We start from the raw sequence: 21,114 nt of genomic DNA on the forward strand, positions 1-21,114 counted from the left end.
TATTAGAACATGGAGTTGAGGAGACCCAGGCTGCTATGCATTGAGAGCTGGATCTAGGGGTTCCTCCCACCAGCCCACAGGCCTTAGTCACCAGAGGCAGTCCCAGGGAGCCCAACAACCCATCCACACAGCATTACAATGAGTCCCAGTGTGAGCTAGGAGGACTAACAGGAGACAACCCACCCCCTCCCTCCAACTCTAGGAACCAGGCAAACAATGCTATGAAAACTCAATGGAAGAGGCTGCAGCCATAAAATTCTGTTTAAGACAGATAACATGGAAAAAACGTTTATATGTTAAGTACAAAAAGGACATAAAATTGTATATACAGTAGAATAACAACTATGTAAACACACCAAAAATCTATGCACAGAAATGTCTAGAGAAACACTAAACACCAAAAGATTAGCAGTGGTAACATTTTGGTGGCAAACTGATTCTTTTTAAAAGTCCCAGATTTTTCTTAATAAGCATTAATTATGATTGCAACGGTTTTCTTAAAAAAAAAAAAAAATACCCCACTGGCTGGTGGTTGAGCAGTGCAATGTCACTGTCACATATAAATCAGAGGCTTTGGCCCTGACTCTTGAGAGCGTGGTGCGCCCCCCACCCCCAGGAGAGCTTAAGCACCTCTGGCTCCTACTGAGGGTGTCCTGGCAGCCCTGGTGCTCCTCAGCCTCTCTGACCCACAGACTCTTTTCTCCCTTAATTCTGCCTTTTCCCACTACCACATCATCTTCGGTCACTTCCAGCTGCATCCTTCCCTCTCCTTCCCAACTCAGGAGCCAGCTCTGCAGCCACAGGTCCCCATAAATAGAAGCAGTGCAGTGCAGTGCATATTTTCAAAGGACATGGTGCCTCAGCTTTGGACACACAGGAACTCAATACAAATCATTTTCCTGCTGATAGACAAGTCATGGTGGCTGCTCTGGGTACAGATATGTTAATTATGCAGGCTTTCTTATTAACCTGTAGTTCCAAGTACTTTCTCTGAACAGTTATTCCTACCATGAATTTTCTATCCTGGAAAGCCAGGGGTGGGCAGTTAACAGCTCAGATCACTTGGTTTCTAAAAGTCCCTCCACGCTGAGAATGCAGAGCTATACGGTGTGTGGCACCTCAGAAGCTGCAGATTCCAGCCTATGTCTGGGAAAGACGTAGGCCCCTTGCTTTTAAGGTTACGGAACAAGCCAAAAAGTAACTGCTAAAAAAGCAAAACAAAACAGTAATTGCTAGCAATTCACAGCCTATTCCTGCTGCTAAACAGAGGCAGTAATGGCTTGCTTTCCCCACTAGCAGCTAGGTACTCTTGGGCAAGTCAAACATAACCTTGTTGAGCCTGTTTCTGGATCTGCAGGGAATGTGTTACTTGCTTAGATGTTTGGGAACTTAGTGAAATAATATGCCACTTGTCCTGCTCTAAGAAGGCCATGCAGGGGAAAAGGCAATGAGCTACGTGCAGCTCACCTCAACCCCGATCAGGAATCCTCCCTCTCCCAGGAGAAGGCAAGGAAAAGAAGTTAAGAAAGCAGACATACCAGGTAAACAGGAATGACCTATAATTGGCAAAGAAGCCTCAGACAAGCTGAAAATGCTCTGGTTCCAGCATCCTGTCCCCAAATGCTGGGAGCCAGACACAAAAGGCATGCAAAAGTGACTGTCACACACATACAGGCGCAGACAGAGCATCACTGGGCAAAAAGGGGGCTAATACTGCAGAGAAGGCCCCAAAGTGCGGCTTGAGGAACACAAGGGAGTCATTCCAAGACCCTCATTTAGCTGCCATGGGGACAGCAAACACTCAAAAGCTTTGCTTTTGTTCAGTCTCCCAAAGGGAAAAAGGTAATAGGGAAGACTAACACTTGTGACAAACACTATTAGCAAGAATGCAGTCTTTCTCCTGGGGCAGAGGACTCTATCTCCTTCAGATACTTTTAAAATATGTGTGTGTACACACACACACACACACACACACACACACACACACACACACATATGCATACATACATATATGTATATATGTATGCACACACATGATATATTTAAATGAAGGTGTACACACACTGTGCTAAAATACAAACAACAGAAATTCCAAGTCATATATAAAAAGGCTGAATATAACATATAACATATAACACAAGCCTAGAGCCAGCTCCTGGTTGGCAGCTGGGGAAGGGGTGGTATCATCTGGAGACTATGTACACAACTTGCAGTGGGCAGGGAAGGCATCAGTGTAAACAACTCAGACTCACTCCACAATACTGGCCCACAGAAAAGCGTGATGTATCTCATGTACAAAAATAGACGCCCACCTTGCTTCTGTATACAACCAAACTTGGCAGGCACCCAGAAGGACTGTGTGTTAGTTTTGATGACAGGGCACCACACCAAGCTGCTGCTAAACCTCCCAGCCCTAGGAACTCATCTGCTACCCCTCCTCCCTCACCCAGAGCCTGAGGCACACCCAGATCATCCACCCTCACATGACTAACTTGCAAGGCTTCCTGGCAAGCAAGGTCCTTCTGTATCTGTCCCTTTCTGACCCTAAGATATATGGAGACTTATTTCTGTAAATATTTGGCACCTAAGTAACATGATGGTTGTGGATAATGCCACAATGACACAGGGAGAACCAGTAACAAGACATGCAGGGTGAGGGCAAGGGGCACTGAGCTGCCCCAGCATCTCAAAACCAGAACTGTGGCTTCCCACGCATTTATGGGGGTGGGCAAAGGGATGTGCAGAATTAACAACTTCACCGACTCCTCAGCAGCAAATACATTCAAAACTGAAGGTGTCTTGAGGGCCCCACTATACCCTAGTCACGAGTCTGGTCACTCCTCTGGAGGAGCTCGGTGCAGTGACAGCTGGAAAATCTGAGTCCTGATTGAATCTGCCGCACCAAGAGTCCTTTTGAAGAAGCTTGACAAAGTAATTTTTTTCTTTTGAGCAAATGTACAGCACATCCTTGGGAAGGCCATGTGGAAGGATGCTCTCCAGCCCAGTCAAATGATCCAATCTCACTATTATCTTAGTTCCCTCTGAGTTTTTTCCTACTGGCCACCCTCGCTGTACAGAAAACAGCCAAGCACTATGCAGGTCAGTCATCAATGGTGGGCAACCAGAAGGCCTGGATGGAAGGAGAACATAAGTCAACTTTAAAAAGCCAAGCCCCTCTCATTTCTGAGGGTTTTTCTTACCCCTCCCCAACCATCAAGGCACCCAACCCCAAAGTTAGAGGAGTTATGGCTGGTGGCCTTCCCTCCTGACCAGTTGACTCTGGCAATCTGTGGACAAACACTCCCCCATCTATGTGAAAGTAAACATTGTCTAACTTCCACCATAGTGGTCCAGTGGTAAAGAAAAGAAGAAGTGCTGTCTGGGGAGGTGGGTGTTTGGCCTCACAGCTAATCTACCAGGTGACCTCAGACAGACCCTCTCATTCATGAGCTGTAAAAAATGTGAGGGACTGGACTGGATGGTTTTGCTGCATTTTTTTCTGACACTGTTTTCTTTGTTTAAAAAACAAAAAAAAAAAGAAATGGAGCAATGTGTTCTGGGGAGGCTAGTAATGAAATGCCTCATACCTAAATACCCAGGTAGGTTTAGGAGATGCTAAGAGGAAACTGGAGGCTGAGACTCACTGATGTTTTGTTCTGCTAGTGTTGTCTAGGAAGAGACAGGGGCCTGGAGAAAACTCTAACTGGTGAGTTGTGATCAACTGTAAGAATTTCTGATGAACTCAGCATAACCTGAGAAGAATGGAAAACTGAAAGGGTACAGCCACAAAAGGCTGGTTCAAAGTATTTTAAGAAGCCAAAAAGCTGTGAGGCATAGCCCCAGGTAGTTTGGGCATAAAACCAGGACCAGAGCAAAAAAACTGGCCTAAGATCTCCTGGGAGCTCGCGATCCCAGGTCATGGAAAGAAGAGCAAAAGTGAAAGACCAGCGCAACCAAAGATCAGATAATAGAGGTGAAATAGGGAAGCCACCAGCTGAGAAACATGAACTTGGGTGCTTGTAATTGTACCTATTTAGAACACAGCTCACTGTGCTCATTGAAGGACCCACCACCCCAACTGGAAAGGGCCCCTAGATGAAGGACATCTCCCGTTGTTCACATACCATGTTGGAACAAGCACTGGCAAAGGTCATGAACTTGGGGTTGAACTGCAAACAGGTAATGGGGCCTGTGTGTTTACCATCCAACACAGCTACTTTTATACCACTCTCTCCATTCCAGACATGGATCTTGCCATCCTCTGAACCTGAAGAGAATGATCAAGGAATGTAACAGCTCAAGGCACAATACAAAGACAAGTGGCAAACAGACATGGATTGACATCTGGAGAGAGGCCAAGCTTCAGGACCCAGCCACCAGCAGAAATGGAGAGGGAGTAATGGCAGTGAAGAAAAGACACTTTGGGAACTGATCTAGACCCTAGTTATTTGTTCCTAGGCAAGTCACTTCCCCTCTAACTTCAGTTTTCTCATTTAAAAAGGGGGCTGAATACGACCACCCTACGAACATCTACACTAAGGTGACTGAATGAAGGGTTACATCAGTGCTTGTAGAGTTTAACTCTATGATGGTCCAGGGAAGACCAACATTAACGCCCGTTCCCAGAAAAGAAAGCAAAGTCAGGACAGTTTAAAGACACTATACCTTTGACATAACGTGCTACACAGAAATCTGAGAAACTCTATCTCAAAAGGATAATAAATAATATCTTAAATTAGTTAAAACTAACAGAAATAACATAATGCACAGTACCAGATAAGTAACACCCAAGGGGCGGGGGGATAAAGGAAGCTTACCAATCATAATAAACTGCGAGTCTGGAGTAAACGAGGCCTCCAGTGTGACGGCTTTGCTGTTGGCATAACCCTAAAACAAGCAGAACAATTCTCATTACAGTGCCATTAACAAAAAATAATGGCCTACAAACACTGACCCCAGCACATACATCTTCTTCTTTTTTTTTTTGATGAAAAAAATTTTTTACAGTAAAATATAGATAACAATTTACTATTTTAAGTATTTTTAAGTGTACAGTTCAGTGGCACTAAGTATACTTAAAATGCTATGCAACCATTACCATCTTCTGCCTCCAAAACCTCTTCATCATTCTGAACAGAAACTTCATAATCTTTAATAGTAACTCCCCATTTCCCTCTTCCCCTGCTCCCTGGCAATCTCTGTTCTACTATCTATCTCTATTCTAGGAAACTAATATAAAAGTGGAATCGTCCAACAGTTGTTCTTTTGTGTCTGGCTTATTTCACTTAGCATAATGTTTTCAAGGTTCATCCATGTTGTAGTACATACATCACCTTCCTTTCTGTGAAACCCTTTCTTCCTCATGCACAGTGCTATGAAGGTTTCAAATTTGGCTACCACCCTTTACAATTCACCCCCTTATCCCCAACTCCATATTCAAGGGGGTAAGAAAATGTTTATGGTCAGAAGTTTATTATATTATCTAAACACCAAACTTGAGTCACTGGGTGAGAAGTGAATCTCTCAGAATCCAAAAGAAATAATGCCACGTGCAGGAAGAAAATGCAAGTCCATGCCTCGATGAGTGAGCCAAGGACAACTGCCGGTCTCCACTAACTAGCTAACACAATTCTCAGAAGGGATGAGCATGGAAAAAAGGTAGAGTATGGGGAGAAAAACATGGTTAAAAGTTGTCAGCTCACCCCAAACGTATGCATCACCACTCCCTTGAATGCATCGATCAGACGGATGAAGCTGCCATTGGTGGAGATGAGGATGAGTTTGCCATCATTGCTGAACTTAAGCCCTGTCCACTCACAAGTCCGATCATACTGCATCTTAAATGTCGCAAATGGCCCCTGCAAAAGACAGACAGCAGCCCTAGGCCCAAGGCACATCAATAATTCCTTCTGCCAGAGCCAAATCTCATTCTATCCCTTTAGATTCCTTTTTGACTAGGGAAAGCAGAAGATGAAGTACTGCTCTGACACTTTCTAATATCTACCACATACCTCCTCTACTGTAGAAAAAGGCTCTTAAATGTCCATCTCACCCTTCAAAACTTCCATAATATCAAGACGGTTCAAAGATTCAAAGATTTACCTTATCAAAAGAGCGAAGATCATAAAGTTTGACCATTTCAGAATTGACACCTGCAGCAAAAATTAATCCTTCTGGATCAAAAGAACAAACTGGCTTGCCCTGTAAATGCATGAGACCCTGAGAAAAAAGAAATTTTAAAAAAGTTAATGAACCCAGGATCCTACCAAAAGCAAACACAAAACTAACTAAAATGAAGTTAAAAAAAAACCTGGTCTCCATGCAATTGATTTCAGATCAACCCTAACTGTATAATTTTATAGACACTGAATTCAAATAAAAACAAATCCTTGGAGTCTAAAATATATAGCTCAAAGGCTCCAGGAAAACTGCTTTTAAAGCACTAAGCCACAGATCATAATAAGTATGCACCGGATTAAGGTATTAGCTTAATTACCAGCTACCTACCAGTAAAAGATCTTCTCCAAAATTTAAAGACTCTGGGATCCCAGGAAAGAATCACTGCTTTCCCCCTTCCTTGAGAGGGAGAGTTGAAAACGCTTAAAGTGTAACTGTGAGGCAACATTACCTGGCAGTTAGGAGACCGGAGATCCCAGAGCCGAATGGTCTTATCAAGAGACCCAGAAATGAAAGTGTCATCCACAGGTGACATGGACAAGGCCACCACCCTGCAATGCATCAAGATAAATAGTAGTTGAAGCGAAATATTAACAAGAATTGGATATGAACTCTAAACCACTTTACCTACCTATACATATGTGTTCTCCTAAAAACTCCATTTTAAGAAACACATACACAAGCAATCCGGAACAATCAAAGGCAATTAGTATAAAAAAGCAACTTAAAGCTACAGCATAAAAACATATGATTCCAATGCAAATCAAATCATAATGAAATACCACTTCATACCCACTAGCAAAGCTATAATCAAAAAGAGAGATAACAACTGTTGGTGAGGATGTGGAGAAACTGGAACCCTCATACACTGCCGGTAGGAATGTAAAATGGTACAGTTGCTTTGAATAAGTTTTATACTTCCTCAAAAAGTTAGAGTTACTATATGATCCAAACATTCCACTCTTAGGTATATACCCAAGAAAAATGAAAACATATGTCCAAAAAATCCCCCACACATGTATGTTCACAACAGCATTATTCATAATTACTAAAAAGTGGAAACAGCCCAAATGTCCATCACCTAATGAATGGATAAAGAAAACGTGTTATTGTCATACAAGAATATTATTTGGCAATAAAAAACAATGAAGTACTGGGGCTTCCCTGGTGGCACAGTGGTTAAGAATCCGCCTGCCAATGCAGGGGACACAGGTTCGAGCCCTGGTCTGGGGAGATCCCACATGCTGCAGAGCAACTAAGCCCGTGCGCCACAACTACTGAACCTGCGCTCTAGAGCCCGCGAGCGACAACTACTGAGCCTGCGAGCCACAACTAGTGAGCCCGCGAGCCTAGAGCCCGTGCTCCGCAACGAGAAGCCACCGCAATGTGAAACCTGCACACCACAACGAAGAGTAGTCCCCACTCACCGCTACTAAAGCCCGCGCGCAGCAATGAAGACCCAACGCAGCCAAAAATAAATAAATAAAAAAGAAATGAAGTACTGATTCATATTACAACATGTATGAAGTGAAAAGAAGTCAGACACAAAAGGCCACATATGATCTGGTTCCATTTATACAAAATATCCAGAATAGGCAAAGTTATAGAGACAGAAAGTAGATTAGTGGTTGCCAGGGGCTGGGAAGAGGGGAAATGGGAAGTGTTAATGGGTACAGGGTTTCTATTTGGGGTGATGAATATGTTCTGGAATTAGATAGTGGTGATGGTTGCCCAACTCTGCGAATATACTAAAAACCACTGAATTGTACACTTTAAAAGGATGAATTTATGGTACTGAACTATATCTCAATTAAAAAAAAAAAAAGCATGATTCCTTAACTAGAGGTTTGTGGACTATACTGTTGTTCTCAAACCTGAGTGGCACCAGCATCACCTGGAGGGTGGGTTAAAACAGACTGCTGGGATCCACTGCCAGAATTTCTAATCCAGTAGGTCTGGGGTGAGGTCTGAGAATCTGTGTTTCTAACAAGCTCCTCAGTGATGGTGAGACTGGTGGTTTGGGCCCCACACTTAGAGAGCCACAGCCCTATGCTAATAGCCTATGCTGTATTTCTGATATGGGTCCCCTCTTATGGTTACACCAGTCACTCACTGAAAAACACTTCTTCCAAGGCCTCATCCTGAGCTCTCTTGTCCCCTCTGCTCATGTTCTTGCTCTGCCACGCTCTGCGTTGAGGACACCCATCATCTCCCCGGCATTTGGGCCCAGCCCGTGGAGAAGGATGGCATGTGGCTCCACTTTACTTGCCTCTTGGAGCATGCCACGGCCCTAACCAGAGGGATCCTTGAGGTCCGTGGGCTATGACCTGTACAGTGCCTATGAGTCTGTAGTACCATCTACAGAGGAAGCCCTTGTGAAAATGGACACTCAGATGGCTCTTCCTTCTGGGTGTTATGGAAGAGTAGTTCCACATTCTGCCTTGGCTAAAAAACGCTTCACAGACAAAGGAGCTGGTGTCACAGGTGAAGATTACAGAGGAAATATTGGTGCTATACTGTCTCATTTTGACAAAAAAAAAATTGGAGTAAAAAAAGTGGATCAAATTGCACAGCTCATTTGTGAATGGGTTTTTTAAATGTAGAAATAGAAGAAGTTCAAATTTTGGATGACTCTGAAAGGGGTTCAGGAAGTTTTGGTTCCACTAGAAAGAATTAAAATGTATGCCATGAGTAAAAAATGGAAAAATGTACTTTTTCTTAAAGTTTTTGACCAAAAAAAAAAAAATTCTTCCAATATAACTAAATTAACATTTGCACTAGATCATCAACTTAAAAATTTAAAAGATACTATAAGCCAAAATTTCCTGGGAATGCTGAGGTGGTAATAAAACGGAGTGAGCAGAATGCATATGAACATGTAATTTTACATCACAGTATTCAGGTCAAAAGTTCAGAGGAAGTCTATCTTGGCACAAGGCTCTACGATGAGAGGTAGAGGGAATACAAGGAGGAACAAGACTTCAACTCTAAGGAAGCTTAACTGTCTAGTCCAGACAACGTCCAAGAGAGGGTCAGAGAAGGCTTTCAGGAAGAAGCAGCACCTGTGGTGAACAGGGTTTCAATGGGAGTGGCCTTTCTGGAAGTTGCCAGATAGGAAGGCATGAGGCAGTTCAGGAACCAGCCCAGAGTTCACTTCAACTGGAGTGGTAGGAGATAACACTGGGAAAATGGGTCAGGCAGAGGGAAAAGAATTTGACTCCAAGGTTTCTTGAGGGAGGCTGTGGTCAGAGCTGTAAAAACAGGGTGCAGAAGCAGGATGCTGAGGGACGGGGAGATTAGGAGTTGACAATAATTTACCTGAGCTAGGACAGAAGCAAAGGAGTATGGAGCACAATGACACATGAGGTTAAACCTAAGTAGAATCAACGGGATTTAACAACTCACCGGATGTGAAGGCAGGGAAAAAGTAGTGAACAGGTAACAGAGACTTTGAGTCGGGAGAATTGGAAGGGACAGAGGTGAAGAAACATGAGGCAGACAGAGGAGCTGGCCCAAGGAATTTAACGATGGATGGAGTATTGGACCTGTAGGTAGAAGTTGAGTCTGGAAATTATGGGCTGAAAATACTGATTTGGGAAGCTATCTGAGGTGAATGAAATCAGTGATGGCCCAAATACCAAGAGGAGGAGAAAAAAGCTAGGGTAGAACCTTGTTTAGAGTCAAAAAGAGAAAGAGAGGCAAAAAATAGCAAAAACAGAACCAAGATGAGAAGCCAAAGGAAAAAAAGTTTTACTGAGAGGTTAAGCACCAAAGAGTCCCAGGCAGTGGATTTTACCTGGAGGCAGCAGGGAAAGGGGAGTAAACAGCTTGGCTTAGATGAGTGAGTTAAACAGTGAATGAGTATGAGGAGGTGGAGAAGGGAATATGCAGATTATTCTTTTATCTTTGATGGCGAAAAGAAGTGGGTGACATGCTCAAGAGATAAATTTAATATAAGGAAGATAAAGAAGACCATAAGGAAGATAAAGAAGACCGAGTAGGTTTCCCCTGGTGAGTAGGGCTTCCCTGGTGGCGCAGTGGTTAAGAATCCGCCTGCCGGGTTCAAGCCCCAGCCCGGGGAAGATCCCACATGCCATGGAGCAACTAAGCCCGTGTGCCGCCAATTACTGAGCCTGCGCTCTAGAGCCCGTGAGCCACAACTACTGAGCCCAGAGTGCCACAACTACTGAAGCCCGTGCACCTAGAGCCCGTGCTCCACAACAAGAGACGTCATCGCAGTAAGAAGCCTGCGCACCACAGTGAAGAGTAGCTCCCGCTCACCACAACTAGAGAAAGCCCACGTGCAGCAACGAAGACGCAACGGAGCCAAAAATAAAATAAATAAAAGTAAATAAATTTAGAAGACCAACTAAGTTTGTGGGCAGCAAAGTCCAGTAAGGAGACGGAAGTAAAAACAGAGGGGTTGGTTTTCTCAAAGAAGAAAAGGCTACTTCTTTCTCAGGGAAAGTGTTCTAAGGAAGAAAGGAGTTTAGGTGAAAGAGGAGTTGAACTCATTTTGGATGGCCTTGATTTTCTCAAAAAAGGAGGGACAAAGTCATCTATTAAGAATCAGGAGGTCAGGAGGTCAAGAGATTGGGCAACTGGGAAGATTGGAAAGAATTTCAAACAACTGCAATCAACTCTTTTATTTATTTATTTATTTTTTTGCGGTACGCGGGCCTCTCACTGTTGTGGTCTCTCCCGTTGCGGAGCACAGGCTCCAGACGTGCAGGCTCAGCGGCCATGGCTCACGGGCCCAGCCGCTCCGCGGCATGTGGGATCTTCCCGGACCGGGGCACGAACCCATGTCCCCTGCATCGGCAGGCGGACTCTCAACCACTGCGCCACCAGGGAAGCCCTGCAATCAACTCTTAATTACAGACAGTATATTTGTGAACATTAATTTGACTATAAACAAGCAAAAACATCTACTTGTCACAAGCCATTCTTTGAACTACACAGTAACCAACAGCTGCCACCTCTTATCTTCAGCAACACAGAAATGCCCTTGCCCAATCAGAAGTGCAGCTGAAAACAGTGCTCTTGGTCTACCTCCTGTCAGGGCTCTGAACCACTCCAAGCTACACAGGGTTACTGTACATTTGCAAAGGAAAGCACCTATGATTAATATATCATCCAAGGGAAAATGTGTTTAACATTCAGCCCAAACTCGAAAAACTGGAGGAAAAATAACAGGGGAATTGGGATGAGACAGAGAGAAGCAACCTGCATTACAGAACAGAATAAGGGGGACTTCCCTGGTGGCTCAGTGGTTAAGAATCTGCCTGCCAATGCAGGGGACTCGGATTCGATCCCTGGTCTGAGAAGATCCAAAATACCATGGAGCAACTAAGCCCATGTGCCACAACTACTGAGCCTGCACTCTAGAGCCCGCAAGCCACAACTACTGAGCTTGCACACCACAAATACTGAAGCCCTCGTGCCCTACAGCCCATGCACCGCGACTACTGAAGCCCATGTGCCTAGACCCTGTGCTCCTCAACAAGAGAAGCCACAATGAGAAACCTGCGCACCACAAGGAAGAGTAGCCCCCGAGCGCCGCAAATAGAGACAGCCCGCGCGTAGCAAAGACCCAACGCAGCCAAAAAAAATAAAAATAAATATATACCTTTAAAAAAAATAAGGAAACAAGTGTCTTGACTTTCAAAAAGTACGAAAGGAAAATTTTATTATTTTTTTAAAATAAATTTATTTATTTATTTTTGGCTGCGTTGGGTCTTTGTTGCTGCATGCGGGCTTTCTTTAGCTGCGGTGAGCGGGAGCTACTCTTTGTTGCGGTGTGCGGACTTCTCACTGCGGTGACTTCTGTTTTGCGGAGCATGGGCTCTAGGCACATGAGCTTCAGTAGTTGTGGCACGCAGGCTCAGCAGTTGTGACTCGCAGGCTATAGAGTGCAGGCTCAGTGGTTGTGGCGCACGGGCTTAGCTGCTTCACGGCATGTGGGATCTTCCCAGACCAGGGCTTGAACCTGTGTCCCCTGAATTGGCAGGCGGATTCTTAACCATTGTGCCACCAGGGAAGCCAACAATTTTATTAATTTTTTTTACATATTCATTAAGCTCTTCATGTGGAACACATTTATGTAGAGCAGGGTCATGCTGAAATGGGGGCCACCTATACTGGAAGGCCTCAACCATGTAAATGTACTTTCATTAAGGGATGTCTGATATTTGGGATCCCTAAATGCCAAATGTTATTTTTACTACATAGGTTTCCACTGAATATCTTTAATCCACATTCTTCCTATTAATGTTTTAACTGAGGTTTCGGTTTATCTATGAAGTCCTACCCCTGGCCTCTACAACCTCGATTAATCATGAGTTGACTGTTTAGGGAAGGTTAACAAGAGAAGATTAAGAGGTATGCCAAACAGCGGTGAGAAACTAGCTTCAGTTCACTAATAAAATCTCTCCACTCTTTCATTCTCTGGATAACCTCAGGGATAAAAGAACTATCTACTTCTGTAACACGTGCATCTTACCTTTTGCTATGTCCAGGAAAGTATCTGATGTATTTGTTGTCATGCAAGGACAGGTAACGGATAGTATCTGTAAGAAGATAAATAAGGCATGACGATATCCTACTATTTTTAAAGGAATTTACTTTGCATTTTCATCTTGAAAAGACAAGGTCAAAGAATTCATTGTTTTCCATAATCCAAGCAAGGTGTGAATAACTACTTTTCACGGGACTAGAGATTTCACGTAATTCAAAAGCAGAGTTCTCAAGTTGACAGCATATACAGCAATGTTTAAAATCACTATTGCTGCCAATCTTTGGCTTCTGCATAGTTACAATGAAACTTGTCCTGCAAATATGCACCCCCCCCAAAAAAAAAACTCACAACAATTTTAATGCCCACAGAATGGCAAACCTTAAAGAAAAACATATGGCTACTGAGGAAATAGACTCAAAGAATTAAACAGCCATGCTGAGCTGAGGATCAGGCTGGATTCTGGCATAAGATACTTTTGTCCAGCGTTCTCCAACAGCATGTCAACCCAACCCTCACCTCATCTTAATGTAAACTGGGTACACAATTTACATTAAAACTAAATAAAATGGAAAGAGAATTAATGTTCTACTACTTCTTTTCTAATTAACCAACTATCCAATGGTCCCTTATGCAGAAAAGTGAATTATAAAGTGGCCAAAGGAAATGAGAAAATTTAGGTTAAAAAGATCACAAGACATTTAAAAATCAAAGTCATGAACTATACCAAGTCATAGCAGTGAGAATTTGACAATATCCAAGAAAGAAATAATCACAGAGATTTGTGCTTGGGGCAAATAAGACAAATACTCTTAAAAACCAAATGATTCCTCTGAAAAAGCAAAACAAAAAATGATGGTGGTGGGAAGGGAACCAAGTGCCATAAGAACAGAACTGGAAAGTACAATGCCCCTGAAAAGACTAGGAATAAGAAACAATTGTTGAGAAAAAGGTTATAGGAAATGGGGCCAAAATACAGAAAGGAAAGCATAGAAAGAACATTCTGGAGGCAAACACAACACAGAAACAGAAAGGCTGAAAGCACCAAGTCATCCCAGTGGTTCACAGGGGTACTAATAAGAGGGCATTTAACCTGGGAGAGGGAAAAAGGCACTCTTTGTATGTTCCAAAACTAAATATGGTTTTCTTTGAAAACATGTTCAAAGTTCTCGAATGACAACTATAAAGTATTCCTGGTTGTTCTATTGCTAGGAACTACTCACCTGCCCTAAGCAGAAAAAGACTCCCTCCCCATTACCTGGTTTTCCCAGAGATGAGCAGGGCGTCGCCATCCTCTCCGCCCCACTCGGTAGCTGGCGCGCTGTTCCTGGCAAGGCAGTGGCCTGTACAGTTATCTCCTGTACCGGGTGGTATCATAGACCCTCAAACTGTACAAACTACTACCTCAGCCTGGAATCAGGCAAAATGATACGGAGCGTTGGAGGAACTCTTCAGGATGGATGCACTCGAGACAGGAAAGGCAACATCCTCACAGCAGAGGCCTGGCAGCAAAGCTGCAAGTGCCACACATTTGCCTCATCTTGCACCATATTTGGAGAATCCTCATTTAATCACCCAGAAAAACACCCCAACAGAAGAAATATACCCCAATAGAAGAAATATACCATTCATTCAGATGATCACAGAGATATATTTCCTCAAGATCCTGTTTTATATTCTTGTCCAAAAGCATCAATTGCACTGCTTACTTAGAAAACCACTTCTGAAATAGAGGCATGAAAAGTATAAACGATATACTTACTAAAAACCAAGTACAGGCAGAAAAGTCTCATTTAAAAAAAAAAAAAAAAAAAGACTTCTACCCATCTGCTCTGAGATAGGCATAACCAAAACAGCGGTCTAAGAAATCTTTGTTGAATGACATTAGAAAAATTGTACTGCTAAAAATGAAACAATCAACAAATCAGTGAGATAAGTTAAAAAAAAAAAAAAAAAGTCCTAACATGAAAGTGTTATAGCTCAATTCCAAGACAATCTGTCAACTGAGAATGACTTATCCCAGGGGAAAAGCAGGTAAAGGCAGAGATCCTTTATTAGAGAAAGAAATTCACAAGTTTAATTTCTAAAAATAAGTCTTTATTCTTCAAAGACATTAACTTTATTTAAAAGGAAAAAGGGAGAGACTTCCCTGGTGGTCCAGTGGCTAAGACTCCATGCTACCAATGCAGGGGCCGCGGGTTTGATCCCTGGTTGGGGAACTAAGATCTCACATGTGTGCAGTGCGGCCAAAAAAAATAAGATAAATAAATAAAAGGAAAAAGGGATAAAATTCAAATCAAAAAGTGTCCCTGGAATCAAAGATAACTAAAGTCAGTATACTGTCCTTTGTGACACAGACCATAAATGGTTGGGCACACACCAAAAACTCTTCTAAGGTCTGCTAAACTACCATAACTCAAGCATCTGTAAAACTATTCTCAAATCTATATATTTTGAACAGGAAGGTAGCATTGTTTACCACTTGCTGTCAAGTATTCTTTCCTTTTATTTCTTCTAAAAGTATTCGTTTCAAGAAGTTCAAACCGTAAATACAATTTGTGGCTTCCTATTTCCACTCTCTACTCTAAACTGGAGACCTTTCATACTCAGTTTCAAGTCCTTCAAAAGTACTAATGGCTTGCTTGCTTCCAGCATCCCTTCAGTCATAACAATATTAGCACAGCTAACATCATAGGAAAATTTAAAGTAACTATAACCAAACAGAAGTACTCACAAAGATTCCGTGAACAATTTAACAAAGGAAACCATGACCATAACTTCCTAAAAAGAAGGCTTGCTTACCGTCTATTTTGTTAGAGCTGTAAACGACTGTGTTTGCTGCATGAGTGTATCTGATGAGGTCCACGCCGTATTTCTTACTGTACAGGGTTCTCTTTGGTCTGATGAGGAAATGGACAGAGAAAGAAAACCATCAAAATCCTCCATCACCAAAATCTTGGATCTTCATATAAAGAGAAGCACTTGAATGATGTGGGAAGGGTGAAGATTCTTGGTAACCTCTAACACTGAAAAGAAACAGAATTTCTTCCAAAAGGGTGGAAACAAACAGAATCAATCAAGTGCAACAGGCTTTCACCTCTGGATACCAAATGCCGAAGTTAGGAAGTGGAAGTAAATCTGAGGGCTCAAATCAGCCTTTACTACAATGTTCAAAAGTAAGCTTTGAGAAGAAGTACATCTATTTGGGAAGAAAGACACACAAAACAAGTCATAACTTCCAAGAAAGAGGAAAATGGGAATACGCCAGACCAATGAGGCCAGAACTTAAGCCATTCACTTGGAAAGAAGCTCTTTCTTTAAGAAGAAATGATTTATCAAAACCGAAACCAGATGCAAAACTGCCTTTCCTAATATAACCTAATATTTCCATCCTCTCTTACAGGTCCAAAGCACTTACTGAGCCTTTTACAAGACAAACCTCACTCTCCCTAACAAAACTAGTCATTGATTCTTTTCTCTTTACTTAAATGTAAAATCACATATTTCTAAGCTAGAGGTTATCAGTCCATTTGTTGAAGTTCCTTAAATGTTATCTTCTTCTATAGCACCTTGAAGATCAAGCTGAAACTGATCTCAGCAAAATATTTAACCAAAAACTTCATAATATTCTACATTTAGGTATAGGAGAATTTCATAAATCCTATATTAATGTTTATCAAGAAGTTAGTTTATGAAAAGGAAATTCACCCTCTCAATGTAAAAGCCTCTTGAAACCTAGATGCTAAACAATCAGATGACTCAGGGAACTTTAATCATTTGCACTTTCAATTTTTGTGACGTCAAGGGTTTCCCTACATTAAACCTATTTACAAACAAGACTTCTCACTCCAAATGCACTTAATTTTCCACATTTTTACCTTTACTGAAAGATCAACTAAACAAAAAGAACAGCTCAAATGCTACCTTGTTAAGTCCACCACTCTGGGTTCTGCCATGTAGTTACTGTGTGGTAACCAGTGAGTGAGTGAACGTGCGTGTGAATGTGTGCTTGCTCTCAAAAGATAGTTGACTTTGCTCCTACCAATGGAAACAGAAGCTTACTTATCTCAGTATTTACCCTACAATAATGAAGACAGAGCCTGAAGAACCAATGTTAAAGGAAAATTTTCAGTTCCACTTATATACGGCCTATTTGTCTCAAATATATCCATAGTATTAACCTGAGATTTTGTTCTTAATAACATAAATCTTTTACCTCATATCATTTCCTAGTTTGAAAGCAAGATCCTAATGCATCCATTTCAGAGGATCTTACAGAGCTTATGCATAACATTCTTTCACGAATATTGTGGTAAGCTTCTCTGCACAAACTATGATTCTGGTGATCAGGTACGAATAAATAATATTAAATCCTTCTCTCTGAATAATTCGCATCACCTACCACAGATAATATCCTTTGTATACTTTCAAATTAAAAAAAAAACAAAAAACAAAACACTCGGGACTTCCCTGGAGGCCCAGTGGTTAAGACTCTGTATGCAGGGACTGCAGGTTCAATCCCTGGTTGGGGAACTAAGATCCCACATGCTATGTAGTGCAACCAAAAAATTAAAATTAAAAAAATCACTCAATGGATGAACTCTATTACAAAGGAAGTTTAAGTGAACAGTACACATGGAAAATATTAAGCATAAAGAATCTTATTTTAGCCATTTTCAAACTCCCAACATTAGTACCATCTAATAAAGATACTGTGCCTTCCAAGAAAATGTTATTTTCTTCCAATGTTGGTTTGACCTACACTAGTGGCAAATTTTTTCTTCACATTACCACTTAGGATCACAGATTCCTAGAGGCCAGCGAAGTGATCTGACCAATGTCACATACCTGGTCACAAGGCCAAACTAGAACCCAGGTCTCCTATCAGGTTGCTCTCTGATCACAGATCACAATGAAACAAGGTCACAATTAATCCATACGAATATTTTAAAGAGCGTGCTGTATACTATTGTATCAATGTTAAATTCCCTAATTTGGATAACTGTACTCTGGTTACCTAAGAAAACGTCCTTGTGCTTAGGAAATCCATGCTGAAGTGTTTAGGATAAAGGGGCTTGATACCTCCAAATTACTCTCTAATGGCTCAGGGAAAGAAAAAATTGTGTGTGTGTGTGTGTGTGTGTGTATCTACAGAGAATGACAAAGCAAACAGAGCAAAATATAACCAATTATTGGGTCCTGGAGTTCTTTGAAACAATGATGTAACTTTTCTGCAAGTTTGTAATTATGTAAAAATGCTACATGAATGAATAAACTGCATTATGTTATAAAATTAACATTTTACTTTTAACAAGACAGCCTTCAAGTCAATGTCATTCCTACCAACCGCAGAAATTATGCAGTATTTGGAGAGAAACTGTGAAGAAATGCTGCCACAACCTTCATTTTCTTTGAATGAGGATATACATCTCCATCCTCAAATTCATCCAGGGAGAAGTTCTAATCTGTGCACAAGCACTAAACATTTCAAGCAAGTCAGCTTCAATTTACTTCTAGCTCCAGTACCCCACAACCCCAATCTCCACCCTAGCTTTATACGTTACTTTCTATTCCAGGCTAATGCAAGTGGCCGGACCTGGACCAAAACCCATCTATGAAATGAATAACATTGACTCACATCTCTCAGCATCAGTCCAGCTAACAATTCTCTCTTCCCTCAGGACCACCACTATAGGCCACTCTTCCACATACCGCAAGCAGATCCAGAGCCAGTTACATAATACTTTTTCCACAGCCCAAATGGGAAAAAATTGGGCAGAACAATATAGCCCAGACCAATACAGCATTACTTCAGATAACCAAATTCACAAATGAAGAGACAAGTTCCAAAAGAAAGTTTATAGAAAACATTGGTTTAAGCAAAACAGACAAAAGGAACAGCTGGAGAAGGTAAAGAAAAACCCAAGGATTCAAAAAGAAGATCACAATTTAGCAAGGATTTGGAGAAAGCAAGTCTGGGGCAGGGGTGAGGGGAAGCTGACAGGTCCCCAGGGAAAAAGGCAAAAAGCTGTGCTTTTAAGATCTTGCAGAGATACAGGTGTGGTGAGTCTCCATAGGACTTGGGACAACCTAGAAATGTCATGATCAGACTCGGAATTATGATAAGTCCAAGAGGACCATAAAGTATAATTTTTAAAAAAAGTACAAGAAGAAACACGAAATTGTCAGACGATGCTTTCTTTGTTCTACTAGGAGGTTCACATTCAGGTTGGGATGCGACAGCCAGGTGTGTCTGGCAAAAAGGAAAAGTTTTGGATGCAGGTAAAAAGTTAACTATAAACATGGGCATCAGGACTGAGGGAGCAAGAGAATGATTTGGACCATAAAGGAAATGTCAGGGGGCCCAAAGAGGCAACAAATAAATCCTTACAGCTAACAACTGCAACCCACGCGGCCTTCCGGCAGAAGGGCGGCGGGAAGCTGAGGGGCAGGGGTCGGGTGAAGTGCCAGGGCTGAATCGAGGTGACCGAGCAGAGGGCAGAGAGAGCGAGCTGCCGCTGCTGAACGAAGCAGCAGAGCAGCCTCTGCGGTTCTGCGCGGGGGCCACAGCCGACTGGCACCTTCGGAGTCAGAGGAGCGTTAAAGCTACCAGCTGGGGCAGCGGTGGGCGGACCCTGCGTTTAAAGGTCAAGGTCAAGGTGTGGTTTGGTCAGAGATGCTAAGGCTCTCTGTGAGGAGACCGAAGGCAGACAAAACAAATATATGATTACTGTTATTGCTATCGTTATTTTAAAAGAAAAAAAAATGGTCTCCCGGACGGCTTCTGAGGGGACGCGGCCCCAGCGGGAGCGTGTGCAATACAGGCCGCGGGCCAGACCGGGTTAGAGGGCGGGCCGCGGGGGGAGCGCAGGGCCACGACAGGGAGGGCGGGAGGGACTCAGACCCGGGCCCAAGGCCACCGGTGCACTCACTTGCCCTCCTGGCAGTCATAGAGCACGATGGAGTCGTCGTCGCTGCTCGAGATGACCGTCTCGCCGTTGGGGCTGAAGTCGAAGCAGTTAATCTTGTCCGAGTTCTCGCGGAACACCTTGGCGACGCGGAAGCTCCGCAGCACGCTGTCGGTCAGCTTCATGGCGGCGGCTGCTGGTGGCGGCGGCGGCGGCGGCGCAGAGCCGGGGCGGAGCCCGGCGAACGGGCGGGCTGCCGAGGGGCCGACCCGGGCGGGGCGGGCGCCGCGCCGGCGGCGGACTGGAGAGCGGCCGACAGTCGGGCCGCCTCCTCCGCTTCCTCCTCCTGCTTGTGCAACACTCTTCTGCCGGGACTATGGGGTCTCGCAGACCGGTCCTCCTCACGGTCGCCTCAGGGCCAACCGGCGCGGCACCGGCTCATTGTGTCCGCCATCTTGGGGCGACAGGCAGAAGTCGAGGGCGAGGAGCCTCACCGCGGCGCCAGCCGGGAAAGGGGGCGGGGCGGGAACGGCGAAGCGAGGCGGGGTGGCGGGGCGGTGACGTCAGCGCGGCCGGCGGGGAGTGGTGTGGCTGGGTGGCCAGAGGCGGCGATTCCCCGACCCGCTGGGGGGCGGGAGGGGCGGGGATTCCCACGTCCTTCCCCGCCTTGGGCCCCAAGGCCCTGGGTTCCCGGGAGCCACGGGTCTTTGTGCGGGGCCGCAACTCCCCCGAGAGACTCGGGTGTCCCCTGCAGGCTCCCCGGCCGCAGGCAGAGCGAGAGCAGGTACTGCGGGGGTGGGCTGCGCTCCAGGAGGCCTGTTCTGGGTATGAGTCATCGCCATCGGGCTTTGACCGCGTGTCCACCACATTGCCAGAAGACTTAAATTTATGTATTTTTTAAATTAAGGTGTACTATACGGTAGACTGAATAAATTTTAAGTGGATGAATTTTTTTTCATTTGGGTGAATTTTTTTTTCATGTGGATGTACACTCTTGTGACCACCACCCGCAACTTTTCTTTAAGCCTTCTTTAAAAACTTTGTAATTGATATATAATATAAAGTGCATAAAATGAACTAATTTTAAGTGTTCAGCTCCACACATTTTATGAACACTCATCTTTAAGTTTTAAAACATATTTACAGCTCAAAAAACTCATAGCATCAATTACAAGTAAATTTTTTTTTTTTTTTTTTTTTTTTTTTTTTTTTGGCGGTGCGCGGGCCTCTCACTGTTGTGGCCTCTCCCGTTGCGGAGAACAGGCTCCGGACGCGCAGGCTCCGGACGCGCAGGCTCAGCGGCCATGGCTCACGGGCCTAGCCGCTCCACGGCATGTGGGATCTTCCCGGACTGGGGCACGAACCCGTGTCCCCTGAATCGGCAGGCGAATTCTCAACCACTGCGCCACCAGGGAAGCCCACAAGTAAATTTTTGAAAGGGAAAATTATCTCCTTATTCAACAAAGCACAGTTTTAAATTCTCCTGATATCCTCCTCCTTATTCATATATCAACA

General features: G+C 43.5%; 1 protein-coding gene and 1 pseudogene across 2 annotated transcripts; one reads left to right on the plus strand and one right to left on the minus strand.

Moving 5' to 3' along the window:
* Nucleotides 1-266: 266 nt before the first annotated feature.
* On the minus strand, nt 267-20,087 carry WDR82 (WD repeat domain 82). The gene is made up of 9 exons (XM_079935771.1): nt 19,624-20,087; nt 15,494-15,591; nt 12,680-12,746; nt 6,629-6,728; nt 6,103-6,219; nt 5,703-5,858; nt 4,818-4,887; nt 4,125-4,267; nt 267-3,130 (listed from the first exon to the last, which is right to left on the minus strand). Exons 1-9 carry the CDS (start codon nt 19,782-19,784, stop codon nt 3,101-3,103), a joined length of 942 nt encoding a protein of 313 aa, XP_079791897.1. The 5' UTR covers nt 19,785-20,087; the 3' UTR covers nt 267-3,100.
* Nucleotides 6,779-9,716, plus strand: LOC307192734 (deoxyuridine 5'-triphosphate nucleotidohydrolase, mitochondrial-like; annotated as a pseudogene). The gene has a single exon. The product of its transcript is annotated as a deoxyuridine 5'-triphosphate nucleotidohydrolase, mitochondrial-like (transcript).
* Nucleotides 20,088-21,114: the final 1,027 nt, after the last annotated feature.

The sequence above is a fragment of the Stenella coeruleoalba genome (genome assembly GCF_951394435.1).
Source record: "Stenella coeruleoalba genome assembly, chromosome: 10".
Taxonomy (NCBI): Eukaryota; Metazoa; Chordata; class Mammalia; order Artiodactyla; family Delphinidae; genus Stenella; species Stenella coeruleoalba.

Bases quoted from the DNA above. Each gene is read 5' to 3' on its own strand.
- WDR82 (XM_079935771.1), bottom strand. From the start codon at position 19,784: ATGAAGCTGACCGACAGCGTGCTGCGGAGCTTCCGCGTCGCCAAGGTG. The intron at 12,747-15,493 runs GTAAGCAAGCCT...ATCTTCTTACAG, and splicing joins CAGCTCTAACAAAATAGACG to ATACTATCCGTTACCTGTCC. The intron at 6,729-12,679 runs GTAAGATGCACG...GATGCATTGCAG, and splicing joins TTTCCTGGACATAGCAAAAG to GGTGGTGGCCTTGTCCATGT.